This window comes from Delphinapterus leucas, chromosome 19, assembly GCF_059928025.1.
Source record: "Delphinapterus leucas isolate spDelLeu-1000000601 "Yukka" chromosome 19, BTC_Dleu_Yukka2, whole genome shotgun sequence".
In the NCBI taxonomy this organism is placed as follows: Eukaryota; Metazoa; Chordata; class Mammalia; order Artiodactyla; family Monodontidae; genus Delphinapterus; species Delphinapterus leucas.
This window is the reverse complement of record NC_143147.1, coordinates 58,465,593-58,482,844: the sequence shown is the minus strand read 5'-3', so window position 1 is coordinate 58,482,844 and position 17,252 is coordinate 58,465,593. Positions and strand designations below refer to the sequence as shown.

The 17,252-nt window shown below is 55.2% G+C and overlaps 3 protein-coding genes across 4 annotated transcripts; 2 read left to right on the top strand and 1 right to left on the bottom strand.

Annotated features, from left to right (window-relative positions):
- Positions 1-5,060: 5,060 nt before the first annotated feature.
- ALYREF (Aly/REF export factor) lies at positions 5,061-9,018 on the bottom strand. The gene is made up of 6 exons (XM_022589309.3): positions 8,593-9,018; positions 8,002-8,133; positions 6,387-6,534; positions 5,751-5,814; positions 5,478-5,655; positions 5,061-5,384 (listed from the first exon to the last, which is right to left on the bottom strand). The coding sequence occupies exons 1-6, from the start codon at positions 8,827-8,829 to the stop codon at positions 5,370-5,372; spliced, it is 774 nt and encodes a 257-aa protein (XP_022445017.1). The 5' UTR covers positions 8,830-9,018; the 3' UTR covers positions 5,061-5,369.
- On the top strand, positions 8,966-13,932 carry ANAPC11 (anaphase promoting complex subunit 11). 2 transcript variants are annotated; one of them, XM_022589311.2, is made up of 3 exons: positions 8,966-9,090; positions 9,594-9,714; positions 13,585-13,932. In XM_022589311.2, the coding sequence occupies exons 2-3, from the start codon at positions 9,606-9,608 to the stop codon at positions 13,728-13,730; spliced, it is 255 nt and encodes an 84-aa protein (XP_022445019.1). In that variant the 5' UTR covers positions 8,966-9,090; positions 9,594-9,605; the 3' UTR covers positions 13,731-13,932. The 2 variants fall into 2 exon arrangements, with proteins under 2 accessions (XP_022445019.1, XP_022445020.1); XM_022589312.2 differs by having other exon boundaries at positions 8,982-9,110.
- A 2,135-nt stretch (positions 13,933-16,067) lies between these two features.
- On the top strand, positions 16,068-16,713 carry NPB (neuropeptide B). The gene is given in 4 exon segments (XM_022589310.3): positions 16,068-16,366; positions 16,368-16,400; positions 16,402-16,434; positions 16,509-16,713. Coding segments are annotated over 4 exon segments (372 nt in total). The 5' UTR covers positions 16,068-16,189; the 3' UTR covers positions 16,638-16,713.
- Positions 16,714-17,252: the final 539 nt, after the last annotated feature.

The following is a 17,252-nucleotide window of genomic DNA, read 5'->3' as shown; positions in this document are numbered from 1 at the left end:
TGAACCACACAAGCAAGGTCACAGCATGGGTAATCAGACAGATAGACCACCATGCTGAAAGGAAACCCTTTCAGTGGTATTCTTGCCTGGAATACATAACCCTGGACTGATCATAACAAAGCAAAACAATCCCCAATGAGACTGATCTTCAAAAAGTGTCAAGGTCGTGAAAGACACGAAAAGGCTAAGTACTACCAGTTACAGACGACTACAGACATCTTTAGCTCAAGGCAGTGGCCCAGGCATTCCTCTTCCATGCGAACCAGAGAAAGCATTTACAACACAGGCTATTAGTTCAGCTGGCTAAACTTGAATAAGGTCTGTGGTTCAGATAACGGTATTGTTATCAAGTGTTAAGGTCTGATTATGTAAGATGATGTCCTTGTTTTTAAAGAGATACACGTGGAAGGATTTAGGGGTATAGTGGCATCACGCTGCAACTTACTCTCCATCAGTTCAGAAAAAAACAGAGAATGAAAAGAAGCGGGGTTCCACCTGGGGGTCTGGGTGAGGATCCAGGAATTCTTTGTGTGATTCTCACTTCTTTTCTATAAATCTGAATATCAAAATTACAAAATGACACTTAAGAACATGCACAGTTAAACGGAGAAATAGGCCGACTTTAATAGAAATGATTAGGGAAGATGCTAGCTATGTCAATTTCAAGAAGATCACATCATTTCTGATTGAGCATTTCTATAAAATCTAAAGAATACAGGTAATATAAAGAGATCTCTGTATTCATCTTTATAAAACTGGAGTACAGGTACTCATCATGTTCAACTAAATCAACCTTTTACGATTTTATTTTGTTGAATGTGATGAATGTTGGTGATAATAACAGGACATTCAATTCCATTTAGGCTATGAGTGTTTGCAAGGAAAGGCCTCCAAATTGTCCAGGGAGGAACGTGTTATCCATGATAACTATTATTCAATCCAGACATTTAAAAAAATAAAAATTATAAAGAAAAGAAACTGCAAAGCAAAACCACAATGAGAACCCACTTCACACCCTATAGATGGCTAAAATAAAAAAATAGACGGCAACTACTGGCAAGGAAGTGGGGAAGTTGGAGCCCTTATCACTGCTGTCTGGAATGCAAGATGGTGCAGCTGCTGTGGAAAGATCCACAACTCCTCAAAAAGTTAAACTCAGTTGCTTTATGACCCAGCAATTCCACTCCACAGGAACTGAAAACTACCTCCACATAAAAATGTGTACATAGATGCTCACAGCAGCATTACTTCAATAGCCGAAAAGTAGATACAACCCAAATATCTATCAACTGATGAACGGATAAAACAAAATGTGAAATAACCACCATAGGATATTTGGCAAGATAAAGGACTGAATACTAACACAGGCTATAACAACGATGAACCTCAAAGACATTATGCTGAGTAAAGAAGCCAGACACTGAGGTCACATATCGTATAAATCCATTTGTATGAAATGTCCAGAACAGGCAAATCCACAGAGACGGAAAGTGGACAAGTGGAGGCTAAGAGAGGGGAACTGAGGCATGACAGCTAATGCGTTTCTTTTTGGGGTAATGAGAATATTCTGGAATTTGAATGTGGTAGTGGATTTGTGAGTCTGTGAATGTAGTAAAATGACTGTAACTGGGTTAACTCTATAGTATGTCAGATACATGTTAATAAAGCTCTCATTAAAAAAAAAAAAATCCTGCAGTAACAAGGGTCTCGTCTGGACAATGCTGGGAAGGTGATTGTTTACATCATTACCCTTTTGTACTGAGTTTTTTTTTTCAGTTAAAAAACTAGTGCTCTTAAGAGTACTTCACATTCCATACACATTAAAACAAAAACACAAAAGCCTACTCCATCATCTCTGCTTTTTCAGTCATTGTCTATGGACGTCACCCACGTCAGTCTCCAAATGCTAGGCCCTGGCGGCCCCTCCCCAAGCCAAGCTGCACCTCTGGTAGATGCCCCCACAGGGCTACTTCCTTCAAAGCCCAGCACAGAAGCCAGTAGTGAGGCCCCACAACCTCTTCCCCCTCCACCCAGCCACGCTTAGGCTCTGGCTTGTCCTGGCGTTCTCACCCCAGGACCTTTGCACTTGCTCTTCTCTCTGCCAGCAAGGCTCCCCTCCAAATATCCAGGTGCTCACACCTCCACCTCATCAGCAAAGGCCTCTCCCCACTCCTTACCATCCTCTGCTTTGTTTTCCTACACAGCCTTGTCACCACCTGACATCCTGTATTTCACTTTTCCCACCTTTCCCCCATTGGAATGTACGTTCCAGCAGAACACAAATGCTCTATGTTTTGCTTCACTTATTTCTATTGTAGTTGTTAGACTGTACTATAAATTCTCACTTTTGTTTCCTGTATTAGAGCCTCAGCTCCCTGCATGCAAGAACAAAACCCTTGTTTAGAGAACTGTTGCTGAGCACAGACACAGCAACTTTCCTCTTCCAGTATTTCAAACCATGTCTGAGTGTGACAACTGTTCAACGACTCTGGCACCTTGGCTCCTGCTGGGTTTCCCATCACCTGCCAAGGAACAGGGCTGTTCCTCCTTATCCACGTTGCTCTGTAAACCACGTGTATCTTTGCTCAACCAAGCAAATGTCAGGAACACACCCAGGAGCTGAGTGGCTCCTCTCCACCTGAGCGTCCCATCAGAGCCCAGAAGCCCCAGTCCCTGTGCGTGTGCCACCCTACCTGGCGCTGGCTTTCTTCTCAACACCTTTGAAAACCCTGAAGACTAACTGACCAGCCAGGCGAGGCGTGTTGCCACTCCTGGACCAATCACTGAGCTTTCCACTCAGACCACATGGTGGGAGGTGGGCTGGGGCACATCCCAGTGGGGGCCTGACCCAGCAAGAGGGGCAGCCCCATCCACCCGTTCTGCGAGACTGCAATCCAGCGTCTGAGCAAAGAACATGAAGGAGAAAACGTGCAAGAGCACCAAGTCTATTTCATCCTTTCACTCATTCGACCAGTATTTTGGGGGAAGTGCTGGCTATCACAGGGACACCCAGCACTGCCCTCAGGTGACCAGAAGCCTGAGTTGCCTTGGAGCACAGAAGCTGCCACTGCACACTCACCAGTCCCTTCTTTCCAAGAGTATCCCTACGTGAACAGCAAAGCACATGGTCCTCCAGCCCTTGAAGTAATGTGGGGTTTCCCATTTCACAAATAAGAAGACTGAGGATTAAAACGATGAGGAGGCTTCTCTCAGCTCCCTGCCAAAACACAGGCTTTTTGACTCGGTCGCCTCCCCACCACAGGCCTCCAGCAACCATGTCACCCCCTGCCTACTCCTGTTGCCTCCAGCTAGTGTCCCCAAGCCAACTTCCAGGTCAGAGACATCCAGCTCAAAGCAACCCTCGTTTGGGTCCACATCTGGACGCCTACCCACATCCGGTGTTTCTGCCCACCTGGACCCACCATTGAGCACAGCCCCTGTCCCTGGCCTGCTTTCTTCCTGAAACTTTCTCTTCACTAAAGACATCCTCCTCCCATGCAGCACCCCTTGGCCACTCCTCACGATGGCCCACAAGCCCCCAAATCCTGGCCATCACTAGCTCCAAACACCTGAGCCAACAGCCCACGGCTCCCCATCCCAGGGGCCACTAGTCCCACCATTTACAGCCTCTGGCCTGGGCCCAGCACACCCCTCAATCAGGTGCTCTTCAGCTTCCAGGCGGAGCAGAGCAAGATGTCCTACCGCCTCTCCCAACATCCAGAAAGCAGTCTCCTTGCCTGGAACGTGCCTGCTTAGCCCAAGGCCACCTCCTCAGGGATGCTGCCCAGCTCTGCCCAGATGCTCCAACCTCTACCACACCCACCCCTCATGACCATGGCACCTAAAGCCAGGCCCTGGACGATCCCTTCCTGTTAGACTGGGCTCCTCTGAGGGCAGGGATGAGTCACCTCACCCATCTTTCCATTAAGCGCCTGACATGGCTCAGGCAGCTCAAGTGGCAGCCGCTGGCTCTGCAGTGATAGCTCAGTAACTGACAGTTAAAAGGCCACCCCTTAATCACACCCCTTCCTTGTGACTCACTCCAGCCCCATCCCAAACATGGAAGCCTGAAAGCCTCCTGAGCTGCAGACCATGGCAGCTGCCTCCGGAAGAACCAATGGCTGCCATAAGGCTGGGGTGACTCTGAGCTCCATTCTGCAGGCCCCCACCCACCCCTCCCCACAGTCTCTATTCTTAAAAAGCTGTCACCATGTTCTAACCAACCCAGCATCAGGTGATAAAGGTTCCCCCTCCCACCCCACCCTGGAATGTACCTGTGAGCCACAGAACCAGGACCCTGTGAGTAGCTCCCAGGCATGCCCTCAGGAGAGGGGGCACAAAGGGGTGTCCGTGCCCTGCATTCCAATCTCGGCCCCTCCTGAACCACAGAAACTGCACGGCAGGTCACTGGCGTTCAAGCGTGTGACGTCACTGTCCAGCTCTATTCTGTCCCAGGAGTGGTCCAGATGGGCACCCGTGTCTGCCAGCCCCTCCAGTTCTCTGCAGATCGAGTTATATTCTTCCGCAGCTCCCACTAGCTACATCACCAAGTACGCAACTAAGAAAACACCCTAAACACAGTGCTCCTTCCTTGATGACACAAAAAACGAAAAACATGAGGGGATTATGTTGCAAAGTCAGAACTGCTAAATCACATTTCTGAGAACCAGAGCATCAGAAGGAAAGGAACAGTTCAACCCAGAAGCCATATGAAATCTGGCAGAAACACAGGGCACCCCGCCCCACCCCACCCCGCCCCTCACCTGGCTGTGCAGGCAGTGCACAGGCAGCTGCAGGCTGAGGACCACTGCTCCACATCCTCCCACCTACCGGGGTTGGGGGTGGAGAGAAAGGAGTTCGGATCTGCGGGAACAGAGATGGGAGAGCGGCAGCCACCATCCTCCTGCAGGACTAACTCCAACCTGCAGGCCAAGTGCCACGTGCCTGGCAGGCCTGCCCCATTTCCCCCTCAGATCCTGTGTCCCTCCTGCCCGCCAGACCACACCAGAGTTCTGGCCCAGGTGAGGACTCCAAGAGTGAGATGAATTAAACAGTTCCAGTTCTACACACATTTCTATTTTATTATGGCAAAGGTGAAAACACCACCTTCTCCACAACAACAACCAGTAAAATTTATCCCAAAAATAACTCAGTACAAAACAGGTCTGTTTCAGAATTAAAAAAAAAAAAAAAAAAAAAAAAAAGAAAAAAAAAAAAAAGAAACCTTTACATGAATTTTAAATCCTATTTTAAAACATAAAAGAAACAAATCCATCATTGGCCACACAGCCCCAGTCTGTCACCCCTCCCACCAGGGAGCACGGACGAGACTTCCGGGTCCTGGTCCATGCACGGATTTGCCAGTCTGTTTAACTGGTGTCCATCTGAAACAGAGAAAGAGAGGTTCTCGCTCAAAATGAGGTCCTCCTCCAGTTGGTCTTTGACCGGCCCCCACCCAGTCTTCCTCTGGGACTTACTCTTGCATTATAAGCATCCAGCTGGGCGTCCAATTCCTCTGCAGAAAGCTGCTGCTTTGAACTCCTGCCGGTTCCTCTGCCTCTGCCCCGGCTGCCTCCACGGGTGCCTCTCCGGGTGCCACCGCCACCACCAAAACCTCCCGAACCACGGTTTCTAGTCATCCCGCCTCTGTTTATGCTAGCAAAAAAAGGGAACTTGCTCACGTGCCTGGAAAGGTCTGCGGGGTAGGTGGACACCCACAGGCCAGCCCCGCCCAGAGGCCCCGAACTCACCTCTGTGCAGGTCTCCGCTGTGTGTCAATCTGTGAGGTGACGAGCTGAATGTTCATGGGGCGGCCTGCGGCAGAGAGCACAAGAGGACCAGCTCCCGTTAGAGGGCTCTGAGGCCTGCTGGCGGCACACACCCTGGCCTCCACGGAAGCACTAGAAAGGGGCGCTGTGCATCTCAATGCTCCCAACAAGAGCAGCAGCCTGGAGATGCTGGTGGCAGAACGAAATGTTGCCAACGACAGCCCCACCAGCGCCTCCTAGCTCCTTCTCACTCAGTGTAGGTGGGTGTCTGTCAGGTGTCCGGGGTGCTCACAAGCGGAAAAGTACCTTTGCCTTTACGACTACAGCCCGGTACTCAGAGGTGTACTATGGTGGTTCTGAGAAGGCTTCACAGAAGTGAATATTCCGGAAGGAGCTGAAGGAGGGGAGGAATGTAGCTTGCTGGATGGGGGTTCACAAGAGGTTGGTCCAGATGTACGGGGCAGCATGAGAAGTGGCAGAATGGAAGAGAGAGACAAAGGGGCGAATGCAAAGTGTCCTCAGGTAGAGGGGGTCCTACTCCTGCAGGGCTGGGGCCAGCCCCAGGCTCCACAAACTGGCTACAGTGTTGTAGCCTTTCTGGGCCAATCCCAAACGCACCATCCAAAGGGACACCGTTGTACTGTTTCATAGCTTTTAGTGCATCTGCCTTCCGCTCAAAGTGCACATCAGCTGTTCCTAAACTGCGGCCGGATCGGTCGTAGTGCACAGCCGCCTTCTTCAGAGTTCCAAATTCAGCAAAGAGTTCCTGAGAGTCAGAAAGAGCAGTTATCAGCAAAGCAGTTTTTCTTCTGGCGCCCCAGGGACACTCCCTGGAAGTATGAACTGCTTTGGGGTATCTCCCTGGGAGGCAGACATACATGTCGGGGGCAGGGCAGTGGTAGTGGGGTCTGGGGTATGGGATGGGACAGGTGGGACAACAATTTCCAAGAGCAGCTGGGCCCGAGGGCTCCTGCCCACTTGGGGACCTGACATCTGCACCACGATGCAGGTAAAGGATCACAAAGCCCACCAGTGAAGGGCACAAGATTAAGTCGCTATCTTCTTCAACAAAGGAAAATTTACAACACACCCAAGGACTGTGCCAAGAAGCAGCAAAGGTCAAGATCACAGAGCAAGGGGCTCTATCCACTTGTGGACCAGCTCCAAGGGCCCGCTGACTGGGAGCCCTGACCCAGCCCCTCCCCCAGGGCAGATTCTGGCTCACCTTTCCCTCTCCTCCTACTCAAGCCTGCCGCAAAGCCTGAAGTCAAGCGCTGCCATGGAAACTGCCCTGACCTCAGGCAGGCTGGGAGTTGGAGAGGGAACCCAGAGTGTGGGGCTACTCCGGCCGCAGGCACACAGCGGGAAGTGGAGTTCACCAAAAGCGGTTTCCAGTGGATGCCAGAAACCACCTTAAAAAAAGTGTTGAGACACTGTGAGTGCTCACCGGCCTTGCTCTGTCCTCCCACGGTAAAGTAAAGTGGCTGGGCTCTGGGAAATTGAACCCAGGAAGGCCCAGTACCCTGACCCAGCCATCTCCTGGACTGACCCCCAAGATATCATTATAGAAAGCAAATTTAAATGCCTTTGGGGTTCAATCAAAGAAAAAAAAGAAAGAAAAAAAAAGAAAAGAAAGAAGGAGGCTTCAACCAAAGATGAGTTTGAGAATCATGCCACTAACAAAACCCAGGAAGTGAAAATAAGTGAGTATAAAACAGGGAACAAAATTCCATATAAGACATAGGCCTTAAGGCAAATGGAGCCAAAGTGATGCTGGCACCATCCTGCTTCTGTGCTTTGTCAGTTCTACAAATGAAAGGCTTTCTCCTCCCAACAAACCGTTAAAACAGGCACAAAGTAAAGAAGGCAAATAGCCTAGTTTTTTTCAATAACACAGAAACGACACACATTCAACCAAGCTTCTGTTAGAAAAGCTCAGGCAAAGGGCCTTCATCCACAGAACGAACACGTCTTAGTAACGGAGAGCAGCGGCTCCTCAGACTAAGCTGGGGGCCTGTCTTCCAGCACAAACTGACCCACTGGTCAGACTTTCAACTCTAGCTTGACCTCTCCTGTGCATTCCTGGAGCCCCTTACAGGGCACAGTGGCTAGCCCTTGGGTGCCTGGGAGGGCTCACTGTCCTAAGGTGGGTGGGGATTCAGGGCTACGTCCCAAACACCACAATCAATTCCGTGCGGGGTGACCTGCCCACCGAGAAGCTCCAGTCCCTTACCTGAATATCAGCGTCAGACACTCCAAAATCCAGATTTGACACCAGCAGTTTCCCACCGGTCTCCACGCCGGCACCACCCCCAAAACCGCTATCGAAAAGATCATGTTGCCATTTGTCAGGAAGTTGTTTCGGCTAAAGAAAAAATAAAGATAAAAACAGAAAGAGACCCGTGAGTCTCACTCCAGGGCTAGCCCTCGACCTCCCGGCCATAGCAAGACCCTCCCCCATCACGGCAGGGATGAAGGCGCGTAGAGGGACCCGCAGCCCCCGCTTCCCGCCCACTCCAGGCCGCAGCCGACCGTCAGGGCCACACGTCCCGCAACTTTTCACTTCCCTCCACCTAACTTCCCATCTCCCGGGCGGTCGCGCCAACGGCCCTTCGGCCCCCGGCGCCATGAGGCCGGGCGCCCAGCCAAGACAAAGGCCGCCGGGGTCTCCGCCTTGGAGCCCGGCCGGCGCGCGACCTCCCCGTCCGCTCGGCCGGCCGGCGCCCTCGCCCCCCAGCCCGGTTGGCCGGCTGGCTGCCCGCCCCGGCGCCGCGCCGCCGGCCCGTTCCCCTGCCGCGGCCCGCCACCCGGCCTCCACACTCACCCTACTGTAGGGCGCCGGCCGGTTTCTGCCGCCGCCGCCCGCCGCGCCGCGGGCGATGGCCGGCCGGTTCCGAATGGGTCCGCCGCCTCGGTTCACTCGCGCTGCGGCCTGCGCCCCGCCTCCGCGGCCGCCCTGGGAGCCGGCCCGGCCGCGGCCCCTGCCCCCGCCGCGGCCGCCTCGCTGGCTCCGGTTCAGTTTAATGATGTCGTCCAGAGACATATCCATTTTGTCGGCCATGGCGGGCGCGGAATCGGCCTCGGCTTGAGCCCGCGCGTCAGCACGTCGGCACGTCACTTCCTGCGCCGCGCGGGGTTTTCCGGTGCCGCGTCCTCGGAGCGGCCGTGGATTGGCTGTGGGTCGGAGGCGTCGGCAAGGAGCGAGGCGGCGCGTGCGCGCTGGGCCAAGGGGCTCGGCAGGCGCCGCTGAGAATTGCCGGGCCGCGGCCGCAGTCGTTTACATACCTTCCCGCGCGGCGCCGGCGCTGCCAACTGAAAGCGGGTGGGGCGGCGCGCGGTTAGGTCGGCGGGGGTGAGGCCGTTGGGGCGGGGCCGGGCGTGCCGACCCTCCCTTGCCCCTCCCCCACTGCACCCAGACCCCGCACCCCAGTCCCGCGGCGGGGAGCGGTTGCGGCTCGCGCGACTTGGCCCGGGGTTGTTACGGCGTGACCTCGTAGGGAGAGGGCGTGGGTCTCCATCTCTCACCCCGTCAGTCATGTCCCTTTCAGAAGTTGCGCAGAGCACGTTTTTGCAATTGTTAACGGAATCCGACGCGCCTTTCTCTGGACGCCCGCGCAGAAGTGCGGTGTTGCCAGACGCCTTGAGCGTCCCGGTCTCCCGAGGAGTCGGTCCCAGCCCCAGCCCCCTTGTAGACAGCTTGTGCTGCCCTTCGGCGGCGACTCCTGCCTGCGCTGACCCTCTGGCTCGGGGCGGCACTCCTTTGGCTCACAAGTGCTGTAGCTCCGCATACTCAACGGAGCCTGGTGGTCTCTTTCCTCCCCGCAGGCTTCCCGCGCCATGAAGGTGAAGATCAAGTGCTGGAACGGCGTGGCCACTTGGCTCTGGGTGGCCAACGACGAGAACTGCGGCATCTGCCGGATGGCCTTCAATGGCTGTTGCCCGGACTGTGAGTGCCCCCTGCCCGCTCTCTCTCGAGCTTTGCCTACCCTCCGGCCTTGGCGTGTCCCTAGAAATACCTGCACAGCGTCCCTAGGGTTTGGTTTCCTTTCCCCAGGAAAAGTTAATAGAGAAAAGCCAGGCTATTTGGGCCCATATTTGTACAAAGACCCCGTCAAAAGTTTTGTAAGAAAAAGAGCACAGCTTCCTATCCTGATGGAAGTCGCTATGAGACACGTGGAACAAAAAGTTGTGTTAAAACCTTTTATTTGAAAATTCTCAAGCGAACACAAAAACGTAATGTTATAAGGTCATCCCCCATGCAGCACATAGAGCAGTGAGTAACATGTGTCCATATTTGTTTTTGCCCAGATGTTTTAAAGTTAATGCTAGATGTGAAGCTTCACCCCACTCACTTCAGCTGCGTCTCTAAATGTAGTGCTGACTTTTACCCACCACTGTTGTCACATCAGATAACATGACGATAGTTCCTTACTGTTGCCCCTCATTCCTAGTCCTTATTCAGATTTCTTTAGTTGTTTCCAAATGTCTTTTTTTTTTTTTTTTTTTTTTTTGCGGTGCGCGGGCCTCTCACTGTTGTGGCCGCTGCCGTTGAGGAGCACAGGCTCAGCGGCCATGGCTCACGAGCCCAGCCGCTCCGCGGCATGTGGGATCCTCCGGACCGGGGCACGAACCCATGTCCCCTGCATCCGCAGGCGGACTCTCAACCACTGCGCCACCGGGGAAGCCCCCCAAATGTCTTTTTATTATTGGGTGGTGTGAGCCAGGACCCAAGGTGTGATCACTTTGTTCCTCCGCTACTTAATCTAGAGCAGTTCTGTTTCGAGTTCTCTCTCCCTTTTTAAAAAAGACATCTAATTATTTCAGAAAGTGTTGTCTTGTAGAATGCCTGCGCTCGGGTTTTATCAGATTTCTTCTTGGTGGTGTCTTTTGCATTGTTCCTTTGTCCCCACTGTATTCTGTGAAGTGAAAGTGTTTGGTTATATATTTGGGTCAGAAGCAGATTTTTGCACCAGTGAATTTAGTTTTTAGTCAGACCCAACTGAAAGGATCTGAGGCTTTGCCTAGGGGACAAGGGTGGTCCCAAGAGAGAAGTGGGACTTGGGGACTGATGAGAAGTCAGTGAACAGGCCTGTCACTGTGGGGCTGTGAGCATTGGAATAATCATAGGTTTTTGCTTCTTACCATGAAATTGAAATTATTGAATTGTAGTGCAAATATCATTTTACCTTAGTCTTAATCTTTACATCTCCTGAGAGGAAATCTCATCACCCAGGGGCTAATCTATCCTGATTTAATCAAACAGGTGGGATATAATCTTGGGAAATCAGTGATTGGCTCTACTTGATGAGGTTTTACATAACAGGGAAGGAAAGTAGAAGCACAAGGTCTGGCTTGGTTTAATCCATTTAAAACCACCCTTCCTAAGGGTACAGCACAGGCTGTGGGTAGGTACTTGCAACTTCCTCAGCAGCAGATTGTGACCTCTGAACAGAGAAGTCCTCGGAAGCATTTATGTGGCCATTCCCTCGGCCTAATGTGGGCCAGTGAGCCTTTGTGTCTGAGATGGCACCAGGGGCCGCATCCCAGTGTGCGGTGCTTGCTCACATGTGCTGGCTGCTAGGGAGAGGGGGTTTAGAGTCTGAACTTTGGACCTGCTGGTTATGAGGTTAGAGTGAGCCAGTTGTAATGAGCAAAGTGTTTGGCTAGCCCAGGGCGCTTTCTATACAGATCAAGTGACACTGGGTTTCTCTCTGCTGAAATGGAACTCCTATGGAGAATCCAGAGTGACTCAGGCTGTCATAAATCTGCTCCTCGTCCCTGGGCTTTGGGAGTGAAAGTCTTGTTAAGAAGATTCCACCGGCACTGGCATGAGTCACTGTCGGCTTGCACTTGTGCTGTCAGATGCCCCGGCGGGCTGCCTCCAGGAGCCCTGCCTCAAACGGACAGGATGGCTGGGTACCCCCACCAATAGGCTGGCTGGCCCCTGCTCACCCTCTTCCAGACTCTGTTTATAGGGACTAATGTGTTAGGGGTGATTCCAAGCATAGTTCTGCTGAGGTTGGAAAGACCCTGGGTGGGTGGGAACCAATATAAATCAGGTGTCACACCCTGTAGGTTCCTGGCACAGAGTCCTACTCACCCCACCCCCCTGGCCTGGGAAGCAGAGTGAGTTAGATCGTTTTGTATTTGCCAAGTAAATTATTTTCTGTTTTTTTTGTCATAAAAGTTTCAGAAAGGGTGTGGCGTTTCGTTATTGAAAGGATTTTTTTAAAAGATTGAGGAACACTGCCCCAAACCAAAGAGTAGAAAGATGGAAGTGCCCATCCCTTCTGGCTCCGTGGGGTTTAGGTACCACTGTGGGGCAGGGGCTGCTTGCGAATTGGGAAGGAGCTGAATGTTTTCAGCAGACATTGAAGGATATTTAAGACCTGGCACCCATACCAGCCTCCTGGTCCCTTCAGGCAGTGGCATCTGCCTTCGTGAGTCGTGCCTCCTGTCTGTCAGGTCGGGTGACGGAGGCTGTGGGAGCACCGTGAGGTTGGATGAGAGCACAGGCCAGGTTCCCAGCCCCTTGTGCAGCTCAGAGCAGGTGCTACATGAGGTTTTGAGAGCATTGTCATGTGGCTCAGCCATGGTGTTATCTCTTTAACGCATCGTACAGTCAACTGTCCCTGTGTTTGGTGTCAAGAGTGAGGACCAGGACCACAGGTGACCAGCCCAGCCCTGTGGTCACAGGGGTTCAGCCCTGCACTTAGGAACCACTTCGTGGACAGGATGTACCCTGTTTGCCCTGGCTTGTCCAGCTGGTCCACCGTGTTTATGCGCTAGTGACATCTGGATACAGCTCGTGTTTGATAGGCGTGAAGGGCCCCCAGGGCAATGATTGGGGGAATGACACCCCTAAGAGAGGGTGGAGGAAGCAAGCTGCAGCTCCTTAATGCCCGTGGGGACCTGACTCGAGGCTGGGGGAGGCCATTGTGCTCTACTGGCACCAGCTGCGTGATGGGGTTTTCTAGATTCTTGAAAATCAGAGAGAGGCTAGTTTCTCTTGATGACAGGCAGTGTAGCGTGTCCTCTCTGTGCCAGGCCCTCTCCACAGAGGTAGCATTTCCAGGTGTGTGGGGTGGAGTGCCAGCAGCAGGTGCCCTGGGCCTTGGAGGTAGGATCCTTTTAGGCTAGAAATGGAAAGGAAATGGAAGGTAGTTCTGTATCACTCCCAGCTGCCACCAGCCTGGGCCATAAGCACCTCAGTGTCCCCAGCCCACTCCCTGGTACTGCACTGGGTCCCTGCTGCCTAAGGAAGGAGCCATCTAGGTCCCAAGGCCCCAGCCCACCTCACCTTGATCAAGAGGAATAGTTCACCGCTCAGAGGCGGGTCACCTCTGCAGGCTCCTTGACACACTGATGTAACCTTCTTGGCATCACAGGTGCCAGGTGACAGTGGCAGAGCTGTGGTGTGTCCGCAGACGGGCCCAGCCCCTGGGAGGCCAGACCTCTTCCTGCCGCTGAGCTCCCTGAGCTGCTCCCCCTTGCGGGGGGAGTGGAAGCAGGAGCAGCCTGGGTGGGCTTTGCAGAGCTCCCTGAGCTGCTCCCCCTTGCGGGGGGAGTGGAAGCAGGAGCAGCCTGGGTGGGCTTTGCAGAGCTCCCTGAGCTGCTCCCCCTTGCGGGGGGAGTGGAAGCAGGAGCAGCCTGGGTGGGCTTTGCAGATGTTTACCTGGGGCAGCTGCACGGCAGAATCTGTGGCTTCACTCCTGAAACCTGTCCTCTCTGAGACACAAGGCCACCCTGGGTGCACGTCCCCCACCTGGCTTGTCCCGAGCTCTGTGACTCACTAGTCCTCTCATCCCACCCGCAGGCAAGGTGCCAGGTGACGACTGCCCGCTGGTGTGGGGCCAGTGTTCGCACTGCTTCCACATGCACTGCATCCTCAAGTGGCTCAACGCGCAGCAGGTGCAGCAGCACTGCCCCATGTGCCGCCAGGAGTGGAAGTTCAAGGAGTGAGGCTGCACTGCCCTACTCCCCCCTCGCCCTGAGACGGCTCCACCCCCACATTAGCTCTGGGTGGCCATGGTCTCCACTGGGACAGTCCCCTTTGGGCTGTGACAGGGTTGAAACGAGGACTGGAGCTGCGTTTGTTTTTTTCCATCACAACATTGACACTTTTATCCAATAAGTAAAACTCATTAAACCGCATGAGCCTGGCCAGAGGCCTCCCGTTGCTTGTTTTCTTGGTGCTGAGGCTGTCTTGGTGTGCGCCGAAATGAAAACTCTCATGAATAAACATCTCGCTGTGTTTCCGCGAGGCCCTGAGTCACATCCCCTGGAGGAGCAGGAGCTTGGGATCAGCTGGAGGAGCCGGGGTAGGAGGGACGGGCTCAGCGGCTTGAAGAGCCTAGCCGTGCGGAGCCCTGCGGACCACTCTTCAGGCTGGTCGTTAGGACCCTGGCAGGACACAGCTGTTGGCCACTGCTTTGGTTCCTCCTGCCGGTGGGCCCTCCCTGAGCAGGTGCTGGTGGTGCTGAACCGGCTCTGCTGAGGCAGCTGTGATGGGTTTTCTTGATCCCTTTCTCCCCTGCTCCAACTGAAAGCCAGCTCCTTGTCAGGGGTGATGTCCTTGACGTTAGGATGTGTCTGCAGGTGCCTGAGGGTCTCCCTTCCTAGGGAAGGACAGCCGTTGGGCCATCTTTGAGCACTTCTGTTCCACCACAGCTCCCATGGGGTGGTGGCCCCTGGGGGGCAGCGGTCCCAGACCTAATGGTCTTGTGCAGCTTCTGGGTGGAGACCGCTGCAGGCTGCATGTCTTGTGAGCACTGGCTCCTTCCAGTCTATTCTCGATGACCTCCCCCCTCGGGGCCACTGTCCTGTAGCTGGTTGCTGAGCACCTTTATGCTACTTTACCTGTCCCCAGTCCCCAGGCGAGAAGACTGGGCAGTGCATGGTCACCCATGTGGTACCATGCTTCCCATCTGAACATTGTGCCCAGAGGAAAGGAAGCCCTCACAGAACCTGGAGGTCATGTGCTCCTTGCCCAGAAACCCAACTGCCAGGGCCCTTGTGCTGGTGTCTGTCCTGGGAAGGCACGTGGCCAGGATGTTTGGAAAGTGTGAGCAGGAGGACGGGCAGCTGAGCAAGCCTAATGGCTGACGTCGCCTGCTGTGTGCCCTCCATCTTGGACCCTTGGGTTCAGCCTCCTGGGTGCTCCTACTTGGCTGCCAGTTTCTAGGCAGCAGCTCTACTCTAGGGGCCTGTCTACACTGTCTGGATCCAGGGTCACCAAGGAGCTCACAGACCAGTAGGAAGACCAGCCCTCACTGAGAAGTGGGCTGTGGCAACTGTAGAGGGTCCCACTGCGGGGCCTGGCCTCCATCTGGCCTACCCCCAGTCCGCCTCCCCTCCCTGAGGTCCTTCCTTCCCTGGGGAATGCTCTCCTGTGACAGGAAGTACCCACATGCCTGGGGTGCCAGACCCTGAGCCCAGCCTCCAGGCTTTTAGCCTTCTTGCACTGGGACAGGTGCACTCACCCCAGAGGGGTCCACAGCTTGCCACAGGTCACATGGTCCTCCTGGCAGGCCACTGCCCCTTCCCTGCCAGGTGGGCTCCTCTCCACTCTTTCCTGGGTTCCAGCCCAGTCCTCCCAGGGCCTGCTTGGTCCCCTTGAGCTGGACACACAGCTGCCTGCCAGGCCCTGCACACACCCAGAGTCCAGCCATCTGCCCTCTCCCGGGAAGCTCAGGGGCCACACCAGGTCCTCTCAGGATCCCATAACCTCAGCTCTCTCTCCGCCATGGTGGCACAGGATCACAGCACCTGCCTTTGCAAATGCTCTCCCCTGGCTTCCCCTCATCTCTCCTGTGAGCCATTCTGCCTGTCCTGCCATCAGCTCTGAGGACCAGACCAGTTGTTGAAACTGACTTCTGCCCCCAGGCCCTCCCAGACTTCCGTGCCTCCTCAAGAAGCCCTTGTCGTCTGGTCAGTTCCCCTTTAGGGTGGGAACTGCTTGTTTGTCCCCTGGGCACAGTGCAGTCAGTGGCTCTTTCTCCAGCCTCATGAGTGCTGGGGACCTCCGGGGGTGACTCGGGGCTGGGGCGCCATCGGACTGGTTGAGGGTTCAGTGCAGCACTGCTGCCCCCGCTCCCACTGAGGCCAGACCCAGGAGGGACCAAGGTTGGTGGGAGTGGCCTGGGGGCCGCCTCCCAGTAAGAGCAGGCAGGGTCAGAAACGGGGAGGTGGGCCGGGGTGGGGGAGAAGGGGGCGTCTCATCACCACCAAGCTCTCGACCATCTGTTCCTCCAGCGCGCCCCTGTGCCCAATAGGCGCTGACCCCATGGGGCTTCTCCCTCTGGGATGGGGAGGCCCCTGCGTCCCGGCGTCCGCCCTCGCACCTCGCCCCACCCAGCCGCAGATATAAGGCGCCGGTGCTGCTGTTTCGCGCCCCGCCGCCCGCCGCCGCCCGCGTCCCCATGGCCGGGCTCGCGATGCTGGTGGCCGCCGCCTTGGCGCTGTGCCTGCTGCTGGCGCCCCCCAGCCTCGCGTGGTACAAGCAGGCGGCGGGGCCGGCCTACTACTCCGTGGGTTGCGCCGCGGGGCTGTTGTCCGGCTTCCGCAGGTCGCCGTGCGCGCGGCGCTCCGAGCCCCCTCGTGGGCACGGGACCCCCGGGACGGGCTGGCGCCTTTCCCGGAGCTGCGCCCCAGCCTGCGGGGCCTCGTGAGTACTGGGCGCTGGAGGGTGCGGGGCGCTGGAGAGGTGCGGACGCCCCCTCCTCCTCCCCCCGCCCCCAGGCCGTGTGCGTCGAGGACGTTACCCGGAACCTGCAGAGCTGCGAGCGGCTCCCCGACGGCCGAGCCATGTTCCAGTGCAAGGCCGACGTCTTCCTGTCACTCCGCGCCGCGGACTATCGCAGCACGTGAAGCCCGATCCCGGAGCGTGGACCTGGCCTGGCTCCCGCGGGCACACCCTGGGGCCTGCCCTTGCCCTGGCACCAGATGGCACCCAGTACCGCCCACCCATCCCCATAGTGAATGGCTTAATGAATAAATGAGACTCGCAGCCTCCAGGGGGGCGGGTGGCCCAGCAGACGGAGTGGGCAAGTACCTGTGAATCTCCAAACCGGACTCTGGCCACCTAGGAGCACAGACAGCAACTAGGGCCCTCAGGCCAACAGGCTTCACGGAAACACCTGCAGAGGAGCTCCCAAGCCCCACTGCTGGCAAAATGCTGCTGGGCCTCCAGCTGTATCGGCCCCAGACATCTTCTGGAGCCCCACATCTGGCTCTGCAAGGCTGCTCTCCATGTCCCCCACCTCCAGCCCCTACCCGACACCTCCCTGCCTTTGTCCACGCAGCTCCTGGATCCTCCCAGGAGGTGGTGCCTGGGTCGCCCACTAGCCATCAAGTCTATTAGGCCAGCTCAAATGTCCTGCCTTATAAAAGCTTCCCCTGAACACTCCACACCGGGAGGCCCTCCTGCCTCAAATCCTAGGTTTCTTGAGACCAAAGATCTCCCTTACCAGAGGGGCAGCTCTG

Excerpts from the sequence above, each read along its gene's own strand:
- ALYREF (XM_022589309.3), bottom strand. The coding sequence starts at position 8,829 with ATGGCCGACAAAATGGATATGTCTCTGGACGACATCATTAAACTGAAC. Across the intron at positions 8,134-8,592 it reads GGCCGGCGCCCTACAGTAGG|CCGAAACAACTTCCTGACAA; the intron begins GTGAGTGTGGAG and ends TTTTTTCTTTAG. Across the intron at positions 5,815-6,386 it reads CAACGGTGTCCCTTTGGATG|GCCGCCCCATGAACATTCAG; the intron begins GTGCGTTTGGGA and ends TCTCTGCCGCAG.
- ANAPC11 (XM_022589311.2), top strand. The coding sequence starts at position 9,606 with ATGAAGGTGAAGATCAAGTGCTGGAACGGCGTGGCCACTTGGCTCTGG. Across the intron at positions 9,715-13,584 it reads CAATGGCTGTTGCCCGGACT|GCAAGGTGCCAGGTGACGAC; the intron begins GTGAGTGCCCCC and ends TCCCACCCGCAG.